The 22,986-nt window shown below is 36.7% G+C and overlaps 1 protein-coding gene across 1 annotated transcript in view; it reads left to right on the top strand.

The window, feature by feature from the left end:
• Positions 1–528: 528 nt before the first annotated feature.
• Positions 529–22,986, top strand: part of LOC121315918 (disks large-associated protein 2-like) — an 81,899-nt gene continuing 59,441 nt past the window's right edge. The window contains exons 1-2 of the mRNA XM_041250526.1: positions 529–1,567; positions 16,286–16,497. Coding sequence (XP_041106460.1) covers positions 581–1,567; positions 16,286–16,497 — 1,199 coding nt within the window. The 5' untranslated portion in view covers positions 529–580. The remainder of the gene's footprint in view (positions 1,568–16,285; positions 16,498–22,986) is intronic.

Genomic DNA, 22,986 nt, shown 5'->3' with positions numbered 1-22,986 from the left:
CTTATTACCTATTATCCATTGTGGACACATTTACCTCTCCTCATTTAAAATATAATTTTAACAAAGCTAAAGCAGTGTTGGGAAAATATATAAGAAGCAGATCTTAGACTATTAAACCAATGTGTCAGTCAACCATTCATCCCAATGTACACAGAATATAAAGTTCACGTCCGGAAGAGAGGTTAAGGAATATAATGTGTGGTTAGTAGCTGATTTGACTATTCAGGGGACCTTGATTGTAAAAGCAACCTTCCATTTCACATTCCACGCACCACTAAAGATGCTTTCTGTACTTTTGACAAAGATATCAAGATTAAGTATCCTATTCTTTATGAGAAATCGCAGGTCCTCTTCCTTGAGGTTAAAGTTATCCCTGGCAGGAGTAAAGTCTAATTCCAATAACAGACAATGCAAACAATTTTCAAGACTTGCCTAGTTTGCATCTAGCTGTTGTATTTTGCATTGACGTATAAAACTGTGTATAATCATGCATCTCGTTTTGATTTTGACAGACCAGCAGTATTCCTGGTCACCTTCTCAGCACTTCAATGAGGACAGATACTCTCCTGCATCAAGGAGTATGAAGGGTCTATCTGGCAGCCGAACTCAGCCACAGCTAAGTTCAGGACACACTTGTGGCTTAGCGGAATGTGAACATTCCCACGACCATATCCACCATGGGCAGGACTCGAGGCAATCATATTTACTTAGTCCTACGGACAGCTGCCAAATGGACCACCATCGCTGCTCGCCTCGTAGCTCCGTCCACTCAGATTGCATGACGATGCCTGTGATGATGGCAGACCACATCTCAAGCAGCACTTTCCCGAGAATGCACTACAGCTCTCATTATGACACCAGGGATGACTGTGCCGTATCACACGCCGACAGCAAGATCAACCGAATCCCAGCCAACCTCTTGGATCAGTTTGAAAAGCAGCTGCCACTGCACAGAGATGGCTTCCACACCCTGCAGTACCAGAGGACATCCACCACAGAGCAGCGCAGTGAAAGCCCTGGAAGAATACGGCACCTTGTCCACTCAGTCCAAAAACTTTTTACTAAGTCTCACTCTTTGGAAGGGTCTTCAAAAAGTAATATGAATGGAACTAAGGGAGACAGCAGAAGTGACAGCCACCATCACGGTCACCACTCGAAACATAGTAAAAGGAGTAAAAGTAAGGAGAGAAAGCCAGACTCCAAGCATAGATCAGGGATGGGCTGGTGGAGCTCTGATGACAACTTGGATAGTGACAGCACTTACAGAACACCAAGTGTCATGAGTAGGCATCACATTGACCATATCAGCCAATGTTACCCGGAATCTATGCAAGGCCACTTTGGAGACTTTACCCTAAAGACTTCAAAAAGCAACAATGACGTTAAATGTTCAGCCTGTGAAGGGCTGGCCATGGCGCCTGAAGGAAAGTTCATGAAAAGGAGCTCATGGTCAACTCTAACTGTGAGCCAAGCCAAGGAGGCTTATCGCAAGTCATCACTAAATCTGGAAAAGCCAATGATGCATCAGGATATTAAACCATCCCTGAGGCCATGCCATTACCTACAGGTAAGAAACTAGTTTGATAACATTGCCCTTGCTGGTTGTTGTTCCTTTGGAGGACAAAATTGGTGCGTGATTGAATCTATATCTAAATATATTGCATTGCTTTTAACAGCTTGCCTACATTTCTTGCTGAATGAAATTAGTAGATTGTGTTGCATGGCAGGCTTGCGCTTCTGATGAATGAGCTTGTTTCTGCTTTTCACTTTTTATATTTGATTGATTGTTTACTGTGGCACAGAGTTACACACACTGGTAAATTACTTGTCTTTTTATTTGAATCATCTCCTAAATTGCTTTGTAAATATTATCATTACCATTTAGAATTAGCCTTTAGCCCCAGATACACTTTGACTATATCCTTTCAATCAGAAATGAACCGTAAGCAGTTTTGTTACATTGATTTTGTCTTCTCGTACTTCCTGAAATAACTGGATTATTTTAAATGTATTGTCTTGTCAAGTTAACATAGTTTTGTCCTCTACAGATTGCTATTTTTTAGCAACCTGACATTTAGATTATACTACGAATCAATACAAATTTAATCTAGAAAACAGTTTTGTTTTTCTAACATATAGTCACAGACAAAAGTATTGGCACCCTCCACTTAATATAAGATCACTCAATAACGCATGTTACTCTTTATTTAGTGAAGACTATCCACTAACTAATATGACAAAGACCAAAATACACTATTTCTAATAGTTTAACAATCTTTATTGAAAAAAAAATAAAAGCAGTTTCAAATATTTGTTCATGGCAAAAGTATTGGTACCTTTAAATTAAAAGTTCGGCAAAATCGAATAGAACTATTTAAAATATATATTCATTGATTGAAAGCCATTACACAGTAACTAAGCTGCAATATAAAGTCAACAGAATAGCACCAGATTTATTAATTAGTGGCTAATGTTCACTAAATGCTTGTATCTAAAATGTTTTATTGAATTATCTTATATTAAGTGTAGGGTGCCAATACTTTTGTCAGCAACTGTAGCTTTGTAAATTCTGTATTTATATAAGGTCATGTTTACGTAGATAAGGTAAGAGATTCCAAAAAAGCAGTCTGCTCTAAGAACAAAACAGGACAGTATTTCCACAATGAAGGTCTCTGGGAGACAGGATTTTACAAGTTATATCCAGCCATTAATTCATATTTGGTTCAGTCACCTACTGACATACTTTTCAGCATTTTTTAATTTTTTTTTTTAATGTAGTGACTAGGCTGGCAAAGGTAGTTCTGAAAATCTCTTCTGTACGGTAAGTTCAATATGTTACAGCAAGTAACATGTGACTGTAATGACAACAACATTTATGGATGATTAACCCTAAATTGAACCCTATTGATTTGTCGTGATTACCTTTATAAAAAGTGTACCACAATAAATTTTCACAGTAATTTCACAGTTTACCTACGCTTCTCCTGTGGTTATTCTGTGCATTTATCATAGTTTAACATAGTTTGCCATGTATTTGAATAGGCTTCACCATACCTCTGGGCTTTAAAATTATTACCTGTGCTATACCATGCTTCCATTATGCTTTATTACACTGTGCTTTACTATAGTAAACTTGGTAACGATTGCATGGCATAAATTAATATTAAATAGATATGCAATTGAACATTAAATTAATGTTAAATTAATATTTAATAGATATGCAACTGATATTAAATTTACGTTCAATTATTCCCTGTTACTTTCTATTAACATTTAAGTCAGAGTAATTGTATTTTCAATAAGGACAATGGAACATTACATATTTTCAAGAGTAACAAAACTTAATATAAATAGACATGATATGCAATTAGATTTTCAATTGACATTTGGTTAATATTTAGTAAGAAACCAGCTGTTGCATATTTATCAAATATAAATGTAACATTAATATGCAATTACATATCTATTTAATATTAATTTATGCCACACAATATAAAGCTTTACCATAAAGGGTAAAGACACATCTTCTACTAAATAGAGAAATAAATTTAATAGAGAAAAGTGTAAGGTACTGCACGCAGGAAATAAAAATGTACATTATAAATATCATATGGGAGATATTGAAATTGGAGAAGGAATCTATGAAAAAGACCTAGGAGTTTTTGTTGACTCAGAAATGTCTTCATCTAGACAATGTGGGGAAGCTGTAAAAAAGGCTAACAAGATGCTCGGATACATTGTGAAAAGTGTTGAATTTAAATCAAGGGAAGTAATGTTAAAACTGTACAATGCACTAGTAAGACCTCATCTTGAATATTGTGTTCAGTTCTGGTCACCTCGCTATAAAAAAGATATTGCTGCTCTAGAAAGAGTGCAAAGAAGAGCGACCAGAATTATTCCGGGCTTAAAAGGCATGTCATATGCAGACAGGCTAAAAGAATTGAATCTGTTCAGTCTTGAACAAAGAAGACTACGTGGCGACCTAATTCAAGCATTCAAAATTCTAAAAGGTATTGACAGTGTCGACCCAAGGGACTTTTTCAGCCTGAAAAAAGAAACAAGGACCAGGGGTCACAAATGGAGTTTAGAAAAAGGGGCATTCAGAACAGAAAATAGGAGACACTTTTTTACACAGAGAATTGTGAGGGTCTGGAATCAACTCCCCAGTAATGTTGTTGAAGCTGACACCCTGGGATCCTTCAAGAAGCTGCTTGATGAGATTTTGGGATCAATAAGCTACTAACAACCAAACGAGCAAGATGGGCCGAATGGCCTCCTCTCGTTTGTAAACTTTCTTATGTTCTTATGTTCTTAAAAAAAAAAAAAATACAAAGGGAATGTCCTACTTTAACTACCTTCCCTCCTTTTGGTTTACAAAAATGTTTGTAAAGCAACACAGTAATACTTCATACATGAGTAGGATATTTTTATATTAAATAATCACATACTGTTGCTAGGATCCATGCTCATCAAATAATGTCTATGTGCTACTGTAACATGAAACTTCTGGTGGATTCAAGCAACAGGTGTTAATTATTGTTCACATTACTGCATTTCAGAAAACCAGCTGATGAGCAATTAAATAGAGAATGACATTAAATTGCTGTGGTGTTTGTAAGCAACATTGTTAATCTTACGATGCTGACATATTTGCAAATGTCTATTCAAGAAAGATTAGAATTTTATAAAAGGCAGTTAGAAATCTCTTTATAAAATTGACGTAAGACTGGAAATGTGTGAAAGAGCTATAGCGTTGCAGTTGTATACAGGGCAGAAAAACTGTAGTTTTATTAATGAATTTAGCTATATTCTGCACTAAACACCCATTAAATGTGAATCAAACTTATGTTAAAGATGGATAATTGTGTTAATCAATCATTCAATCACCCCTAATAACCCCAGCATATAGACAGAGTTTTACTGTATGTCTAACGTCTTACCTCTCTTTCCCACTGAAGAGCTTTGGAGTGGCTTTCTAGAGCACCTTCCCAGGAGCTATGGCTCTGACCCCAAAAAACAGGTGGTCTTAAGCCACTTTCACACACAAGTGTTGCTACTGAGCTGTCTCAGAGATTTTTCATTTTCATGACAATGGCGATTTGTCTGTAAATTACAGCATCATGCACCGTCCCATCTATTTGTGAATTCACCTGCTCATCAGCCCGTAAAGTTAGCAATTACTTAACTTATTCCAGATTCCGTTCTTGATCCGCCATTGTATTTGAAAAAAATGAAAGCGTGTAACAAAAAATACACATCAAGTACTACCCCAGTACAGCACTTCAGTGCCAGAATAGCATTTCACACAGGAGTTAGGACACTTCAGTGCTGTCTCTATATTGTATATATGTTGTAACAGCATAAAATATGACGGCTCTGTGGCGGTATAGGAATTCACACAGACAAAAGTGCCGGTTATGAGCCATCGTAACTCGTCTGTGTGAAAGGGGTATTAGTGTGCTTGCTGAAGCAGTTGTTGTGGGTCATTTGCTTAGATTTGTGTAAAGCAGGGGTTCCCAAACTGTTCAAGCTTGCATCAACTTAATCAGCACCAATATAATTTTATTATACAAGGTACTGTGGAAGTATGACAGTGTAGGTCTATTTTAAGTAGTTTAACTTAATTAAATGAACTCATGTTACTTACCTAACGGGATGGATGTGCCTGCTTGTTGGACACAGTTCATCAAATCTCTGCTCAATTTTGGAGATTGCGAGTCTTAAGTAGTTTTCAAGGTTAATCAGGAGAGATCTATATTTAGTTTTTATTGCTGCTACTGCCGAAAATCCAGATTCACAAAGATAAGAAGCTGAACATGAAAGCAGCACTTTCATTGCCTTAGCACTTTGCAGTGAATATTCTCTCTTCACTGATTGCCAAAACTCCACAATTGATTTTTGTTGAAAAGCATTCTTCAGAGTCTGATCACCCGTAAGTTCAATCTCGAGGTTTATCAGAAACTGTTTGCATCTAAATGGCACTTTAATTTGTTTGGCACAAACTTTCCGTCGCTAAAATAGAATAACAGATGACACATTGTGGCCATTCTTCTGTTTTAACCTTGACAGTAAAGCTAAAAGAAAGGTAATCTTTTATAAAGTACTTGATGAAGCTATTCTGATCCACTGCACTAAAAACACACAAAAAAAAGTTTCTTACTGTATATTGAAATGGTTGTGTTTCGAACTCATTGCTAATGGCACTGGCCACCAACACTAATTGGCTGCATTTTTACATGCATTAGCAACACACACACACACCTCAGATTTATTGGCGACACAAAGTTTGGGAAACACTAGTGTAGAGAGAAAGCAAGTTAGTCTAAGAACTTTGCAAATGACATTTTAAGAAACTGTAGGAAGAATTCAATAATTGATCATTTAATGTTTATCTGGGTTGATTAGTTCTCTTACTAAAAATATTTAAATTGATGTGTTACAAAGATCAAGGATTTACTATGAACACACATTCACGTGCCGACACAAGGAGTGGTTAATCAGTAGTAGTATTTTATTAAGTACACAAATGATAAACAGAAATCAGAAAAGTCATAAAGTAAATCTCTTAGTCTCGAAGCACAAACACAATCAAAAAACTAATTTGCTTATTTATCAACTACATTTATGCTTGACTAGCAGGCAATTGAAATATGACACTGCCTTTCTCCTTATACACCAGCAAGCAAGCAGGCTGTGACATGGTAGCTTGCTCACACACATACACACACCCACATCCAAGCACGAAGGTTAAGGGCTATATTTACAAAATCCAAAATTCTGACCCCCGGGGTTCTTTATTTAGTAACCCTATTGCTGGATCACTACAGGTAGCCATTACACATTATGAAACCCACAAAACCAAAAAAAAAAAGAAGGAACATTTGAAAATGGCAACAAAAAAAAAAAACCTTAAAAAAAGGTAAGGGGTCCGAGCTCATTGTGCGATACCCAAGAAAAACCCATACTCATAGGAAACTATAAGGCTGCCGTTCCCCAATTTGTCATGCACAAAATATAGAATTTCCATGGCCATCGCTGGGTTCTTCAGCTAGTGTGTATATATATATATATATATATATATATATATATATATATATATATATATATATATATATATATATAATACATGGGCTTCAGTGAGTTACAGGAAAAGAATTCCATCTAGGGTCGAGTAATTTATAAACTGTCACAGAAACCGAGATGGAATTGTTTTCCTGTAACTCACTGAAGAGGCCCATCTGTTATTTTTTTTATAGACATGGATACCCTTGTGATGCTAATATTAAAGAAGACGAGGTTCAGCAATACAGTTGTTTTTTTGTTTTTTTGTTTTTTTTTAATGTAGTGTTTAGTGTAGATGCCAGTTATTAGCAACCCTGATAAAGACAGCTTTTATTTATTAACAACATTTTCCCAGGAACCAATCCAGTCCCATAGACTTTAATGCTAATGGAATTCTGATATTAGCAACTGCACGCCGCTTTATTACTACTTGCCAGTGCTTCAGAGTGCACACGCATGATTTATGCACATACTTCATGCAGCTTTTATAACACATTGACTTCGCAACTGTGTATTGTGTAACTGTGTAACAGAGAATCGTGAGGGTCTGGAATCAACTCCCCAGTAATGTTGTTGAAGCTGACACCCTGGGATCCTTCAAGAAGCTGCTTGATGAGATTCTGGGATCAATAAGCTACTAACAACCAAACGAGCCAGATGAGCCAATTGGCCTCCTCTCATTTGTAAACTTTCTTATGTTCTTATGTTCTTATTTCTGGCGGACTGAGGCAAATAAAAAATTAAAAAATAAATAAATTAAATGCCCACTGCAAGAGCATTTCTATTAATCTGGATCTCCAAAAGTTTACAAAAGACCAAAACAAGTTGCTATAAGGTACTGTACAACAGCAAGCTGTGAATGTACTTGCTACTGCTGCAGACAAAGGACAGTAAGTATCTTTAGGACACAATTCATTGGTAAAGAGAGAATCAAATATTTTGAATTAAAGTCAATAAAGTAATGCATGGTCACAATAGCTAGGCCTAATTGCTGTATAATGTTCATTACCTGAAACTCACAATTGTGACACAAACATACATACTGTATGCTAATACAGGGAAGACATTTTACATCAGGTGAAGCAATTTTATAGTTTTTCTCTTAAGTTTGAGGTTTGTTTTTGTTTGTTTGTTTAATTTGCTCACACAGTACAGCATTCTCTTTTGTTCAAATCTTCTTGCATTGTTTTATGAAATTATTGTAAAGCAGACCAACAATGTGCATGTAGTGTAGCTACAAAATATTAGCATCCTACAATAGGATATGCAGGATATGCTAAGCACTCCTGCCAGTATATTTGTGAAAAAAAAAAAAAATTCCCATCTGATTTATGACCCAGGATCTGTGAATAAAAATATCAAAACAATCTGGATTATGTTGAAATATATAATATTATCACCATTACATGTACAACGCAGAATACAGCAAACCTATACTGTAGTGAAGCTTTTCTCACTAGTGTGTTCTGTAACCTTTACTCTCTTTTCTAAAGGATCTGAATGCTGAGTACACATACAGAATATGCTGTACACCTTGCATTAAAATGACACTACCTGGGTGGGGTACGGATTAGGAGATGTGCAGAGAACCAAGTTTCTGTAACAGATATGATGATTGTTCTGTGATCAAAAAACACAGGAGTACAAAGCGCATGACTTTTATGGTTAAAGCACTATCTGATCGCTTTCTGAGTGCCAGAAATGTGTTTTTATAGCAGTTATGGGTAGACAGTACTCCAACCCATTTCTGAGTACCTATGCGAGTATGACCTCTGAGTACGAGAGTGAGTAATGACTCCTGTGATAGAGCAGGCTGTTCCAAGTCATCATTTTGAGGTATGGTACTTGTAGAAAAGCGTTAATCTGGAGAACATGGTAAGGTTCCACAGTTTCTATATAAAGAAAGAGCAAAAAAAAAAAAAAAGTGATGTACTGTACCTGCACTGGACTGGAGCTGTCCTTACCCAAGGATAAAGGTCTAAAACTACTGCATTTTTTCTGGTTAGGGTTTTTTTTTTTTGTTTAAAATGATTGCGATGCACAAACTCTACTGTATACTATTAAGAAATATGGCATTAAAAGGTCTTTAAACTGTGGTTATTCCATGGTAAATTTTGTGATAAAATGGGTTATTGAATTAGAAGAACTGAATATAGCATGAAATAAATTGAAGGAACAGACAGATCTGTTGCAGATAATGTAGCATACTATTGTTCTTAAGAAATATGAACCCACTTGTAGCAGTGCAAAATACACAGGGCAGCAGCACTCAGTTCAAGAAAAATACAGTATATGGTTGATGATTGATGTATTGCTTGTCACATGAAGGGCATGCCAAGCACCAATGGGCACTGTTGAATGACTTTTACTTGCTAAGCAATATAGCTGATTGTGCCACGATTGTTCCAAAATGGCTAAATTAAGCACTTTCCAATTCTATTGAACAATGCCCCATCAAATAAAGGTGTGCTCATTAGATTTGGGAGATGGCCTGATCAAAGGTGACTAACTGGTCTTTTGACCTTTTATTTTATAATATTGTACCCTATTGTACATATGACATGACATCTAAATGTGGTCGCTGTATTTCATAAGCATACTGGATAGAGGTAAGAAAACATTAACATAGTGTTGTAATGACATGGAAATTATTTAAAATTATGGATGCCATCAATCATCTCTTACTATCCTGTGGCATTTAAGGTTATTAATCACAATTAGCCACTGCAACCCCACTGATGTTTAATATAGGGGCTGACTGAGATGCTAAAGGTGATGCTGACGGAGAGATAAAGTGAGATTAAATGTGAAATAGTTTACATTTAGGGACAGGTCACACAGATGTGAAGTTTCCATGTAGTTTTCTTTTAGGGAGAGGAGTTCTCCTTCCAAATGCAAATGACCTAATTAATATTAAAATGCAGGTGGGTATATTTAAATGTTTCTGTTTCAGTTCCACAATGTTTGTAGGTTGTGCTAAAGAGGTGCAAGTGCAGCTTGCCTCATTGGGCCACCAAAACAGTATAATAAAAAAAGTAAGGGAAATAAAACAAAAACACAACATTACACAAATATATGTATACACGTTTTTCTAGAAAACCATACATTCAGCAACTCTGATCATTATGGTAGTCTACGAACGGAGCTAAAATCCAGTATTTTAGGTTAATAATGTAAAACTTATCCATTCAAAATATTTTCAAAATACTGGTAGTAAATATACAGATGCTTCTTAAGGCTAGTGTACAATTAATTGCATCTTATTGCTAAGGGATGTAATAGTCTAGGCTTAAAGCAATCTGCTGTCCGTTGACCAAATGTGATAGAGATAACAAAAGTGCAAAGGATGAAAACAATGTCTCTTGGTGCATTGCAAAGGGCTTCGTTATTTATTTATTTATTTATTTATTTATTTATTTTCAGTATTTCAAAGGGCAACATTTTTTTTTTTTTTTAATTTGTAGTAGCTTCAGTACTTTTAAAATATCTTTGCTTAAAAAACAACTAAACTATAAAGCACTAGGCCTATCATTTCAAATGGCAATAATTTGAAATGTTGAATAAATGGTGTCACGTAAAAAAAATACTGAACTAAACCCCTCGTACTTTATGCTTATTTTTTTCCTGTTTGGTCAAAGATGCTTGACAGGGCAGTTGTTAATAAAGAATTGCTTGGCATTTAGTTACAGTGTAGTAGAAAGTTACACAAGGTTATGTCACAAACAAGATCTTCACTGCTGGAGTCTCGTGAACTTAAGGTACAGCTTTTCCATGCAAAAAAAAAAAAAAAAAAAAAGTTTAGCTTAAGGCAATTTACATACCAGTTTTGACCACTCGCTTCAGACAGCGCAAGAATTTACATTTACATTTAGTTTTAACTTTTGCGTTTAACAAAATGAGAGTAAGTTATTATAACAATGTAGTTAAAGAGAATATTCAAATGACAGGGCCAGATAAAAATTCTCTGAAAATTACAAAGTAGTCTATCCTTAAATGAGGACAATGGCACTTAAGAGGTTGAACAATTTTTCAAAGCAGACCGATTCTACCATAGACAGGGCCGTCTATAGATGTTAGTTTATTATGACAGAAAGAAAAAATGCTATTGGGTGAAAACATCTGCTACACCTGCATTTATTTATTTTTTGATCCATAGGAATCTTTAAATAATTTATATTCAGTAAAATAAACCCTTGCTAAATTATTGTAGACATGTTAAAATGCAGCTATGTGACACTATAAATAGAAATTAGTTTTGGTAAGGTGATGAATTTACAAGATAAATCATTCAGGCATGGGCCCAGTAAGCATGATGCTGTCTCTGGGATGCTACCGAATTGTTCAGATTAATTCAGTTTCAAATGAATCGTTCCTAAATACCAAAACTTGAAATATATATACCACAACGGAGTTATCAATTCCTCCTCATTCATCCATCAGATAAGTTGCAGTATATTTCATAGACATTGACTGCCCTGACAGCCTGTGTTTAACTTGCAGCCGAGAAGCTGGCTGTGACATATCTGCTTCATTGCTCACTTCTGCCTGATTATGAAAGCAAATAGTTGAAGTGCATTTTTGTCATTTTAATAATGTAAGGTTGACATTTTCTGCCTGGCAAGTGGCATTAAAGATGATCTTTAAAATTAGAAACAGAAGAATGTTTTCTACTAACTTTGTATCATTCTGCCTAGTTCACAAAGCTGTCATTTATGTTTGGTTTTAAAGTTAAAATGCCTTAGAAAGAACCTTGATTTAAAATAAAAAATGAAGTGTTGGTGGATCTCCCAATCTTAAATGTATTCACAGTATAGGTAGTAAAAAGGTAGTTTAGGTGGCAACAAACCTTTTTCACTGCCCTTTGTTCTGGCTCCACTCATTAAACTACAATATTTAATTAACCATATAAGCTAGCATCTTCATATTTTCAGTGTCACAGAAATGTATTTTAATTATTAAATATGCACAGGGGTGGTGTGTACCCCACCACAGTAATGAATCAACTTTATCTAATTTAACAAAGTAGTCTTTTAATAACTAATTCATTATACATATGGATCACAAAAGCCTATTGTTCATTGCATTGCCAGACTGACCACAATCCTAATCCATCCATAACTGGAATACCCTAAGCAAGGAATATGTAGCTGAGGAATAAAATTGATCTGGCTTGGAATTCTAGTTCTAGGAAGGAACTGTTGCATTACAACAACATCCTCAGCGACTGATTTCCAGAAATACATGTTACAGCAACTGAAGTTCTCATTGGCTTTTTCAGCTACTGTATTAGGATCCTACATCACAGGAATTAGTTGAATTTCATTAAGTTCATCTCTTGTTGCTGAAGAAAGTCCTGGAATAAATTCAGTTATCATAGGTATGTGGGTTTCAAGATAGTCATCAGCTATGAACAATGTAATGTCTGCCGTATAAGGTTTTTTAATACTGGAATTTTGGTTTTAAGAAATTATATATATATATATATATATATATATATATATATATATATATATATATATATATATATATATATATATACACACACACACACACACACACACACACACACACAGTGGTTTGCAGAAGTATTCACCCCCCGGCAAAGTTTTCACATTTTGTTGGCACCTGAGCGTACTCCACGACACTTTCAAATTAGACTTTACATGTATAATCTACACAAACTACTCCACATTGATAAAGTTAAAAAATGCATATAGAATACAAATAAGATTTACAGAGAAAAACAGATTAATCTCAGTTGCATCAGTATTCAGTGGTTTCAGCCTGTGGGTATTCAAAGTGGTTTAGCATGTAGATAATTTCCCTCAGGTATATAAAGACTTTCAAGCTGCAACTCACATAGTGATCCAACAAAGCAACCATGAAGATCAAGGAGCTTTTGAAACAAGTCAGGGATAAAGTGGTGGAGAGGCACAGAGCAGGAGAAGGGTACAAGAAAATTTAAACGGCGCTGTGGAAGGGTGGTGGGTAATTCACTGACACAGGAGACAGACAGGTGGATTTGGCAACACCGCACAGGTGCCCAGTTTTATTTTGGGGTGCTATTTTTCTTTTAGCCCGCAGATGGCACTGTGGTTCCGTGGTCTGATTTACCTACGATAGTAAACAGAACCACGGGCATACCAAGCGATGGTACACAATACCGGCGCCCTTGCAGGTGCTTCGAAACAATAATTCAAAATAAAGGTGCAGCACCTTTTCAAACTACAAAGAAAAGGTGCTGCACTTGACAGCTATATCCCAGTCGCCGCTACCCGTGCGACCTGGATCACTGTCATACACTGCCAGCTAACTAGCCTGCTCCGTTACAATACTCCGGGGTCTGCCCAAGGGTCCCCCGCTCTCACTGTCTCGCTTTGACACACTCAGTTTTGGTTTCTCCCGACTGGTTCTCGGTCCTCGACCAGCGCTTACGCACTCGGCGCGTTTAAAGGGCCGACCTGAGGAAACAGCAGAGCATTTTTTTATAGGGCTAGCAATCTCCCAAGACTCGCCTCTCAGCCATTCAGAGAGGGGGAAAGTCCACACACCTACTTTCCCACCTCCCCCTGTCACTGCCATGACTCACAGGCGATTGTTGGACGACTGCTGCCCTCTTCCTGCAGTACTGTGAACACGCCAGCAGAGTCAGCACATATCTCCCCCTGCTACAGGCGCTGATTATCCCTCTCAGCACTGTGAAGTCCATCATTAAGAAGTGGAAGATGCATCATACCACCCAGATCAGGTTGCCCTCCCAAACTGAGCAGCTGGGCAAACAGGAAACTGGTTTGGGATGTCACTCTGAAGCCAACAATCACCTTATGCAAAGTTATGTGTCGGAGAGGGGAGTCAGTGTTCACACATTAGCAATAAGCTGGTCCTTACACAAAGCTGGCATGTATGTACGGGTGGCAAGAAAGAAGCCATGATTGAAAAAGATTCATCTTATAGCACGTTTGGAGTTAGCGAATAAGCATGTAGGTGATACTGCAGACATGTGGAAAAAGGTTTTGTGGTCAGACGAGACAGAAATTGAACTTTTTGGACTAAATTCCAAGCATTACGTCTGGCGCAAGCCCAACACTGCACATCACCCAGTTAACACCATCCCAACTGTCAAGCATGGTGGTGGCAGCATCATCATATTATGAGGATGCTTCTCTTTAGCAGAGACTGGGAAGCTTGTCAGGATAGAGGGGAGAATGGATGGTGCAAAGTACAGACGAATCCTTGAGGAAAACTTGTTTGAGTCAGCTAAGACTGAAACTGGGGAGGAAATTCACATTTCAGCAGGACAATGACCCGAAGCACAAAGCCAAAGCCACACTGGAGTGGTTGAACAACAAGATTATTAATGTTCTTGAGTGGCCCAGTCAAAGTCCTGACTTGAATCCAATCAGAAATTTATGGCAAGACTTAAAGATTGCAGTGCATCGACGATTCCCAACAAACTTATCATAACTGGAGCAATTTTCCCATGAAGAATGGGCAAAAATTTCACCATCCTGCTGTGCAAAACTAGTAGAGACCTATCCAAAAAGGCTCATTGCAGTAACTCCTGCAAAAGGTGCTTCTACCAAGTACTGACTTAAGGGGATGAATAATTGTGCAACCAGTAAATTTCATTTTGTACATTTTCTTTGCAAGTTTTGCTAACATTTAACCTCCTCCTCATATAACGGTGTTCAGTTTAACCACTACAGCTTTGAATAAAAAAAGTTTGCTTAAAAAAACCTGTGCACACGTGTCACAAGGACGGCCGAAGTGGGCGGCGTCAGAACCAGGAATGAAGACACAAAACAGGATGGATGAAATGAAATGATGATGGTGCTTGCTTGCGCCGGTTTATTGTAAAATAAAAGGGTTGAACAAACAAACAGAAACAGGACACGGCACTGGTAGCCAAAATAAACAGACAAACAAAAACGGAATAATACTAAACAAAAATACAGTGAGCAGATCGACAAACAAACACGGTGAGTTAAATAAACAAGTATCTTGTTGGTCCCACCAGCACGCAATAGCAATTGAAATTGAAATTGTAACTCTACTACTCTTTCTCCCATTCTCCACTCATCGAACACTCAACCGCGAGTGGGTGAAAACATGCTGCTTTTATGCAGATGTACCAAGACTCGACTGCTAATCAATCATTCAATTGGAGTCTCGGTACAACTGCACGTGAATTAATAAAATGCAATTCCCCGTGCTCACATATTATTACTTTTTACTTGCATGTGAAGTGGTGTGCAATCCTCGTGCCTAAATACAAATATACATTTTAAACACTTGTGTTACACAGACCCGTTTATATCCCGTGTACCAATGTCTATACACCAACATTTAAACACACCACACGCAACACATAACAGATAATATACACAGGGGCGGGCACTTTGTTACAACACATTATTTGTAATTCAACAAAATGTGACATTATTGTTAGGGGTTGAATACTTCTGCAAACCACTGTGTGTATATATATATATATATATATATATATATATATATATATATATATATATATATATATATACAGCACACGATTGTGTCTAATACCGTTTATCACTAAAAACTAACTGGGGGGGGGGGACGGGGGGGGACACTTGATAATTAGCAAAATTAGGTTCTCTGTTGGTAAACTTTCAAAACAGTTTAGTACCGTTTTTCAAAACGATTATCACCCCTGTCCAGAGGCCTGTTGTCTGTTGTCGAGCTCCTGGGTGTAAAAGGTGATTGGCTTAGCGGTGGATTTGGACCATGCCCACTGACCTTCAGTTCTTCCTGAACTATTGTGAGGAGTTGCTGCGTTATTATTATTATTATTATTATTATTATTATTATTATTATTATTATTATATGGGGAAAAAAATTGACTAAAAAAAAAAACTGTTAGTTTTAAAAGAACATGAAAAATTAAGCACAGGCAATAAATAATGCTTTAAAATGCTAGAAAAGAATATATGAAACCATACAGAACTCTTTAAGGTGTTTGTTCTGAAAAATATTTGATTTGATGCAAGTTAAGAAAGTCCTGGTTGGTTTTACACCTGCCTTTAATCCATTACTTCTTATCCAGTGTTCAAAACCTTCATGCATTGAAAAACTACATTGGAAAAGAATGCTACTGTAACAATGCAAATATGAAAACTTGGCAGCTTTGTGAATAATTTATAATGACGCCGATCAATATAATTCGGACTCTTATTTTGCTGTGTAGGTGCCTCAAGATGAGTGGGGAGGGTACCCAGGGATTAACAAAGATGACGAGATCCCCTGCAGGAGGATGAGGAGTGGAAGTTATATCAAAGCCATGGGAGACGATGAAAGTGGAGAGTCTGACACCAGCCCTAAAGCATCACCAAAGGCAGCCATTCGACCAGATTCCCTTGTCAAATCTACGGGGCAGCGACCACATGGAGACCACCAAATGTAAGCGTTTGCAAATATTATCATTTAAAACTGCACACCACAAGATTTGTAAGTGATTTAGGGGTGAGTTCTTTCACTAAAACTGTTTTACAGACAGGCAGCTAGTCAGCGATGTTAACCAATCCTACATCAAAGATTATTATCCAAGTATGGCTTGTTCAAAGTACTGTATTGTAGTGATTTTTAATATGTTGGAAATGGAATGCAGTCCAAAAGAAAGTTGAGTTACTATCAGGGGTTAATTAGCATTGGAGTGCACTGAATTCCAGATCTGGTTCTGTTTTCTCTGACAGGCGAGAATTAAATAGTTTTGTAATGATGAGCCGTATTTAAAAAAAAAAAAAAAGAACTCTATATAGGTAGGCTTGGAAGGATTTGATTGTTATCAATAAATGTTGATAAACGTTGATTTCACTGCACACAAGCACACACAAACTGACCAAAAAATATTTCCATCAGTAATAATCCAAATTTACAGATAAAAAAATTAAGAAAAATGCTGCTTGAGAACATATCAGAGTCCCACCTTGATGTGTATAAAAGAAGTTGTAATGAATGCCGCATAAAGCACATATTTACAGCTCTGCACAAAGTTTTGGTTCAGACGTTAGCAGACTGGAGCTGCAGATAAGGTATGCTGCATTCATTACATTGGGGTCAAAGTTGAGGAAGTGCATGACTGTACAGTAATAGAGTTTGTATTATTAGTATAGTATTATTTCAATAATGGGTCACAAAAGAAAATCTGTAGAGGAATATTGTAGTATATTGTAGTGAATACCCTGATCTCAAATTAAAAACTGAAAAGATCTAGAAAGGGAGTGTGGCAAAGTGTCCGCCCCTGTGTGTATTTTCTGTTATATGTTGTGTGTTCAGTGAGTGGAGAATGGGATTGGAGACGGAGGTAATAATAATAATAATAATAATAATAATAATAATAATAATAATAATAATAATAATAATCGTAGTTGTACTAGTAAAATATCTGCTCACCATGTTTTGTTTAGTCCGTTTTGTTTGTCTGTTTATTTTGGCAAATGTGCCATGTCCTGTTTTTGATTGTTGCAACCGTTTATTTTCTGTCTGTCTGTTCATTCATTAAATGCTGAGCAAGACCATTCGCTCAGCTCCTCCAAACTCCAGCTCTCTTGTTGTTTAATTCCTGGCTCTGGTCTGACATCACCCACTCTGGCCGTCTTTGTGACAGGGAGACATGAACATTTTGCACTGCAAAGTGTGTAAAACAGAAATCAATCGACAGGCAAATCGTATTGCTGAATATTTGAACAGTAAGTCTCGTTTGAAGTTGAACGAAAGTCAAGCAAAGATAACCCAGGCTTCGGTGGAATCCTGTTTGGGAAGAATGAAGCATCATTAGCATTCTTAACAGCAAATGGTGATCTCTCCTGTTCATCAGATTTGCTACCCTGCCATTGGTCGAAGACTGTTAAACCTCACTAGGCAATGGTCGGCATACAGCTACCGACACCAAAAACCCACATGCAGATGAGAACTTGAAGCATATATGGAAGCCACTGTAAGTCAAGCTCAGTATATTTGGTCTAGAAACAAAAATGCTATCCCTCTTCCTTAATTATAAGATCCAGTACCTTTTTGTTTACAAATTAACCCCTAGTTACTACGTGTTTGGAAAGTGTTTTAATTACCAATTAATTAACAGGATTGTCTGATGGGGTATATCCATTTCATCCATTTCTCTCAGCTTTTGGTTATTGTATGTTGTTTTTTTTTCCATTTTTTTCTTGACTTCTGAAGTTATAGTCCCTTGTTTCTTTTTTCCAATGTTTTTTTTTTCTGATTTTCAAAGAAAATATATCTCAAACCCAAACCCTATCCTGATTGCATTGTCATTTGTAAGCTATCTACTGAATTGCGGTTGCTTAGCAACCCTTGACGCATTCTACAGTCAGATGTGTACAGTGTGGTGAACTGGATAAAAAATGTGATTAAAAAAGGAACTGTAATCAAAAGAATTTGTCAGCTCTTTGTGTGTTCAGATAAGAAATCCTTGCTACAACGTTAGAGTAATTTTGCAGGAAAGAGAACTTAACTGACTGTACAGAAGTCCAGACTTTTCAGAAGGCCTCAGTTAATTTTCAATCACATACTTCATAACCCTGTCCTCATAATTGGGTACACAAGCCACAGATAGTCTGTACATCATAGTATCGTAAGAGTTCTCCTTCGGGTATTTAGTGCCAACTCTGAAAGACATTCAGGTTACTTTGCTTTTTATAACGATATCCCTGCACAACTATTAACCACCATGACTTACTTGTCTCTTCATTATACACACCGACCCACAATGCATCTCCATTGGGAGGTCAGATTTGACACTGGGAGGTCAAAGTCTCTCAAAAGCCCCAAACCTTAAAGGTGCAGAGCTAGGATTAATATATAAGGGTTCATTACATATTCCATCTGGTTATTATAAGGGCCGACCTTGGACCATAAACCTATCTATATCACAAACAATGCCAATATTATTGAAATTCTACCTAGTGTGAATGCCACACTATTCCCTACAATGGACAGTTACAGACTATATGCATATATCTTCAAAAAGAAAAAGAAAATATCTTTCATTAACAACATGAAAACCATAGAGAAAAATAAGGTGACTTTAACCTTACACTACTGGATATTTCTATGTGACAGTATTATCTTTATAAAGGCCTCTTTCCATTTCTTTAACTCAGTATTACTCAACTTTTCAAAACCAAATACTAGAACTGGAGTTATTAAACTGATAATTGGTAAATTGTAACTTATGGTCCCTTTTTAACCTAGAAGTATGTACTATGTGAAGTTTTACTTTTCCTGTACCATTGTTTCACCTTACTAGAACCATATGATTTTACATATTTTAGGACAATACACTTTTTTTCTACATCTTTGTTTTTGCATTTATCACCATTTTTAGTTTCTCAAACCAAACTTATCAAAACAACACCTTTGTTTCACCTTCTTGAGAAAAAAAAAAAGGTTAAACACAAATAAGTCACATGTTGAGTCTCTGGGTGTAGTATTCATGAGCAGTTATTATTTACCCAGTTCTGAGTTATTATTGGATATGTCCTTTCTCTCAAATTGTAACGTGGAGGTGATGTGGGAAAGACACAATGTTCCCCAACGTCAAAGTCAAGATCCTCAGTCTCTGGATTGAAGTCTTCTGTTACTGTTTGGAACAAACTCTCCAGACTGTACTCTATAGGCTCCTCCTGAAAAGAGTTTGGTCTACTAGGTAATTGGCTGGTAATTGTATTTCGCTTTGCTCCTGGCTGGCTGAAGCTGGAGTATGGAAATATCTCCGGTTCGATGGATCCATAGAAGGAAAGGAGAGTTTGCCTTAACGTGACCCACAGAGTCCTGACTTGTGCTGGGATCATTCGCTTCCTGTGATGCATGCATTTTGTCCCTTTCCTTTGCAGTTTCTCAGTTATTGTAAGGCAGTACGTTGGCTACAGGCACTACAACAGCATCTCTACATTCTGGGAGTTTGGTCAGTCTATAGTTAGGGGGGCCAAACTAAAGCTACTATACCAAAGGAGGGGGGGGGGGGGTTCTGTCAGAATGAAAAGGACAACTGATTCTGCTAAAAAATATGTTACATATATTGGTGGCAGAGGAATTACTTAGACAGGCAAGTGACTGGAAGAGCTTGTTGGAATGGCATGTATTATGTTTAGGGCTCCTGCTTTCCGGTTTTTATTCATTTCTTTTTTAGCTATTTTTGAGATGTCCCAAAATCATTTTATTTTATCGGTGCTTTTGCTTTTTATATACTTTCCAAAATGCTTGAATCTTTTTTTTTTCTGTCACAGTATGTATAGGAACTTGACAGTACTAATACACTTAAGTACCTTGTTTCCTTTGTTGTTGTCCTCTATGAAATCCTTATGGGCACAAATTAGTTCATGTGCTGAGTGAATGATTAATTCTTCTGAGGTTTTTGTATGTCTAGCCATTTTTTTACATTTCACCACAATTTGAATTTTGTTTTAAATCCTCCCTACCCCTTATGGAACAAACATACATTGCCTATAGAAAGTCTACACACCCTTGAAATTTTTTCACATTTTTATTGGTGCCACATTTTCATGCATTTAAATTAAGATTTTTTTCCACTTATCTACACACCATACTCCACACTGTTAAGGGGAAAAAAAGTTTATATTGAGAAAAAAATTATATATTAAAAATACAAAACTGAAAGATCATAATTGGATAAGTCTCCACTCACTTGAGTTAATACTTGGTGGAAGCACCTTTGGTAGATATTAGAGCTGTGACTGTTGGGATAGGTCTCTACCAACTTTGCACACCTAGATTTGGCAATATTTGATCATTCTTCTTTACAAAACTGTTCAAGTTCTGTCAAGTTCCTTGGGGAGCGTTGATGGACAGCAATCTTCAAGTCGTGCCACAAATTTTCGTTTGGATTTAGGTCGGGGCTCTGACTGGGCCACTCAAGGACATTTACCTTTTTGTTCCTTAGCCACTCCAGTGTAGCTTTGGCTATGTGTTTTGGGTCGTTGTCATGCTGAACGTTGAACTTCTGTCCCAGTTTCAGCTTTCTTGCAGAGGGCAGCAGGTTTTCCTCAAGGACTTCTCTGTACTTTTCTCCATTCATTTTCCAAGTGCCCCAGTCCCTGCCGATGAGAAACATTCCCATAACATGATGCTGCCACCACCATGCTTCATAGTAGGGATGCTGCTCTTTGGCTGATGCGCTGTGTTGGGTTTGCGCCAAACATAACGTTTTGCATTTAGGCCAAAAATTTCAATTTTAGTTTCGTCAGACCACAAAATGTTTTGCCACATGGCTACAGAATCACCTGAGTGTTTTTTTGCATACTTCAAAACAGGATTCAGGGTGGACTTTCTTGAGTACTGGCTTCCTTCTTGTTACCCTACCATACAGGCCAGATTTGTGGAGTGCTTGGGATATTGTTGTCACATGCACACTTTGACCAGTCTTGGCCATAAAAGCCTGTAGCTCTTTCAAAGTTGCCATTGGCTTCTTGATAGCCTCTCTGATTAGTCTCCTTTTTTGCTTGGTCATTCAGTTTGGAGGGATCGCATGATCTAGGCAGGGTCTTGGTGGTGCCATACACCTTCTACTTCTTAATAATCATCTTGACCGTGCTCCAAGGGATATTCAAGGCCTTTGATATTTTTTTATACCCATCCTCTGTTTTGTGCCTTTCAACAACTTTCTCCCGGAGTTCTTTTGAAAGCTCCTTGGAGCTCATGGTTGAGTCTGCTGAATACAGAACTGTTTATCCTGAAATCATGTGAATCACTACAATTTAACACAGGTTACACCTGAGCTAATTTAGGATGGCTATTACAAGGGGGCTGGATACTTATCCAATCAAGCTATTTCAGTTTTTATTTTTAATTAATTTTCTACAAATTTCTAGAATCATTTTTTCACTTGAAAGTTGAGGGGTAGGATGTGTAGATAAATGAAAAAAATATATATTTTAATGCATTTTAATTCCAGGCTATAAGGCAACAAAAGGTGACGATTTTGAAAGGGGGTGTAGACTTTCTATGGGCACTGTATATATTCATATATAGAAATTGGGCCCATTTTTATATATTTCAAATATATCAGATATATTTAAATATATTTATCTCTGTAATCCATATATTTATTTTATGTAGATTAGACTACTGAATATATATAGTGCACCATATATTTTCAACATATAAAATAAATATATGGATTACAGACTAAAATATATTTTAAATATCTAATAATATAAAGATCATACTTTTCTACCATTTATTAAAAATATATGTTTTTTTCCATAAGGGATGTAACTGTAATATAGCTTTAAATCCCGCGAACAAGTCTCCATTCCTAATTGTAATCTCATTTTAAACCTCGCAAGTGGAGTCTCCAATAGGAATGTATGAATTTGCTGCCCCTCAGTAGTTAGGGCCCCTCAATCACGGAGAAGGAACATTGTTTTTTTTTTTTTTTTAATGGGAAAGGGTTGGACAATGTGAATTAAATAACCATTTCCAGTGTTTATTGGCTGTACATCGATTTCGATTTTTTATTTTTATTTTTGTATCGGGGTGTTTTATCAGTTTTTGTCAGTTGAAACCCAAAATGAAAAGCCCGAATTATGTTGCATAACCACAACAATAACAGACTTAGCATGCTATGATAATAGTGCTATTATTCCTGAAAGAAAATCCATATGATCTACTCTTTTTTTATTATGACATTAGTTTACAACAAACTTGAAAATATTTTGGAAGTCATAATCCATAATCATAGGAACCATTAATACACTGAACTTAAAAGATTGTTTACAACGACTTCTAATTTATTATCATACATTATTTTGTCATTGTGACTGAATAAGTTAGTGTACTATGTTCTGGTATTCTCTTTTTTCTTTTATTGGAGTGACCCACCTCCTGGGCAGTCCTTTTAGGATTTGTTGG

Source organism: Polyodon spathula, chromosome 5 (assembly GCF_017654505.1).
Source record: "Polyodon spathula isolate WHYD16114869_AA chromosome 5, ASM1765450v1, whole genome shotgun sequence".
Classification (NCBI taxonomy): domain Eukaryota; kingdom Metazoa; phylum Chordata; class Actinopteri; order Acipenseriformes; family Polyodontidae; genus Polyodon; species Polyodon spathula.
This window is presented reverse-complemented; position numbering and strand designations above follow the sequence as displayed.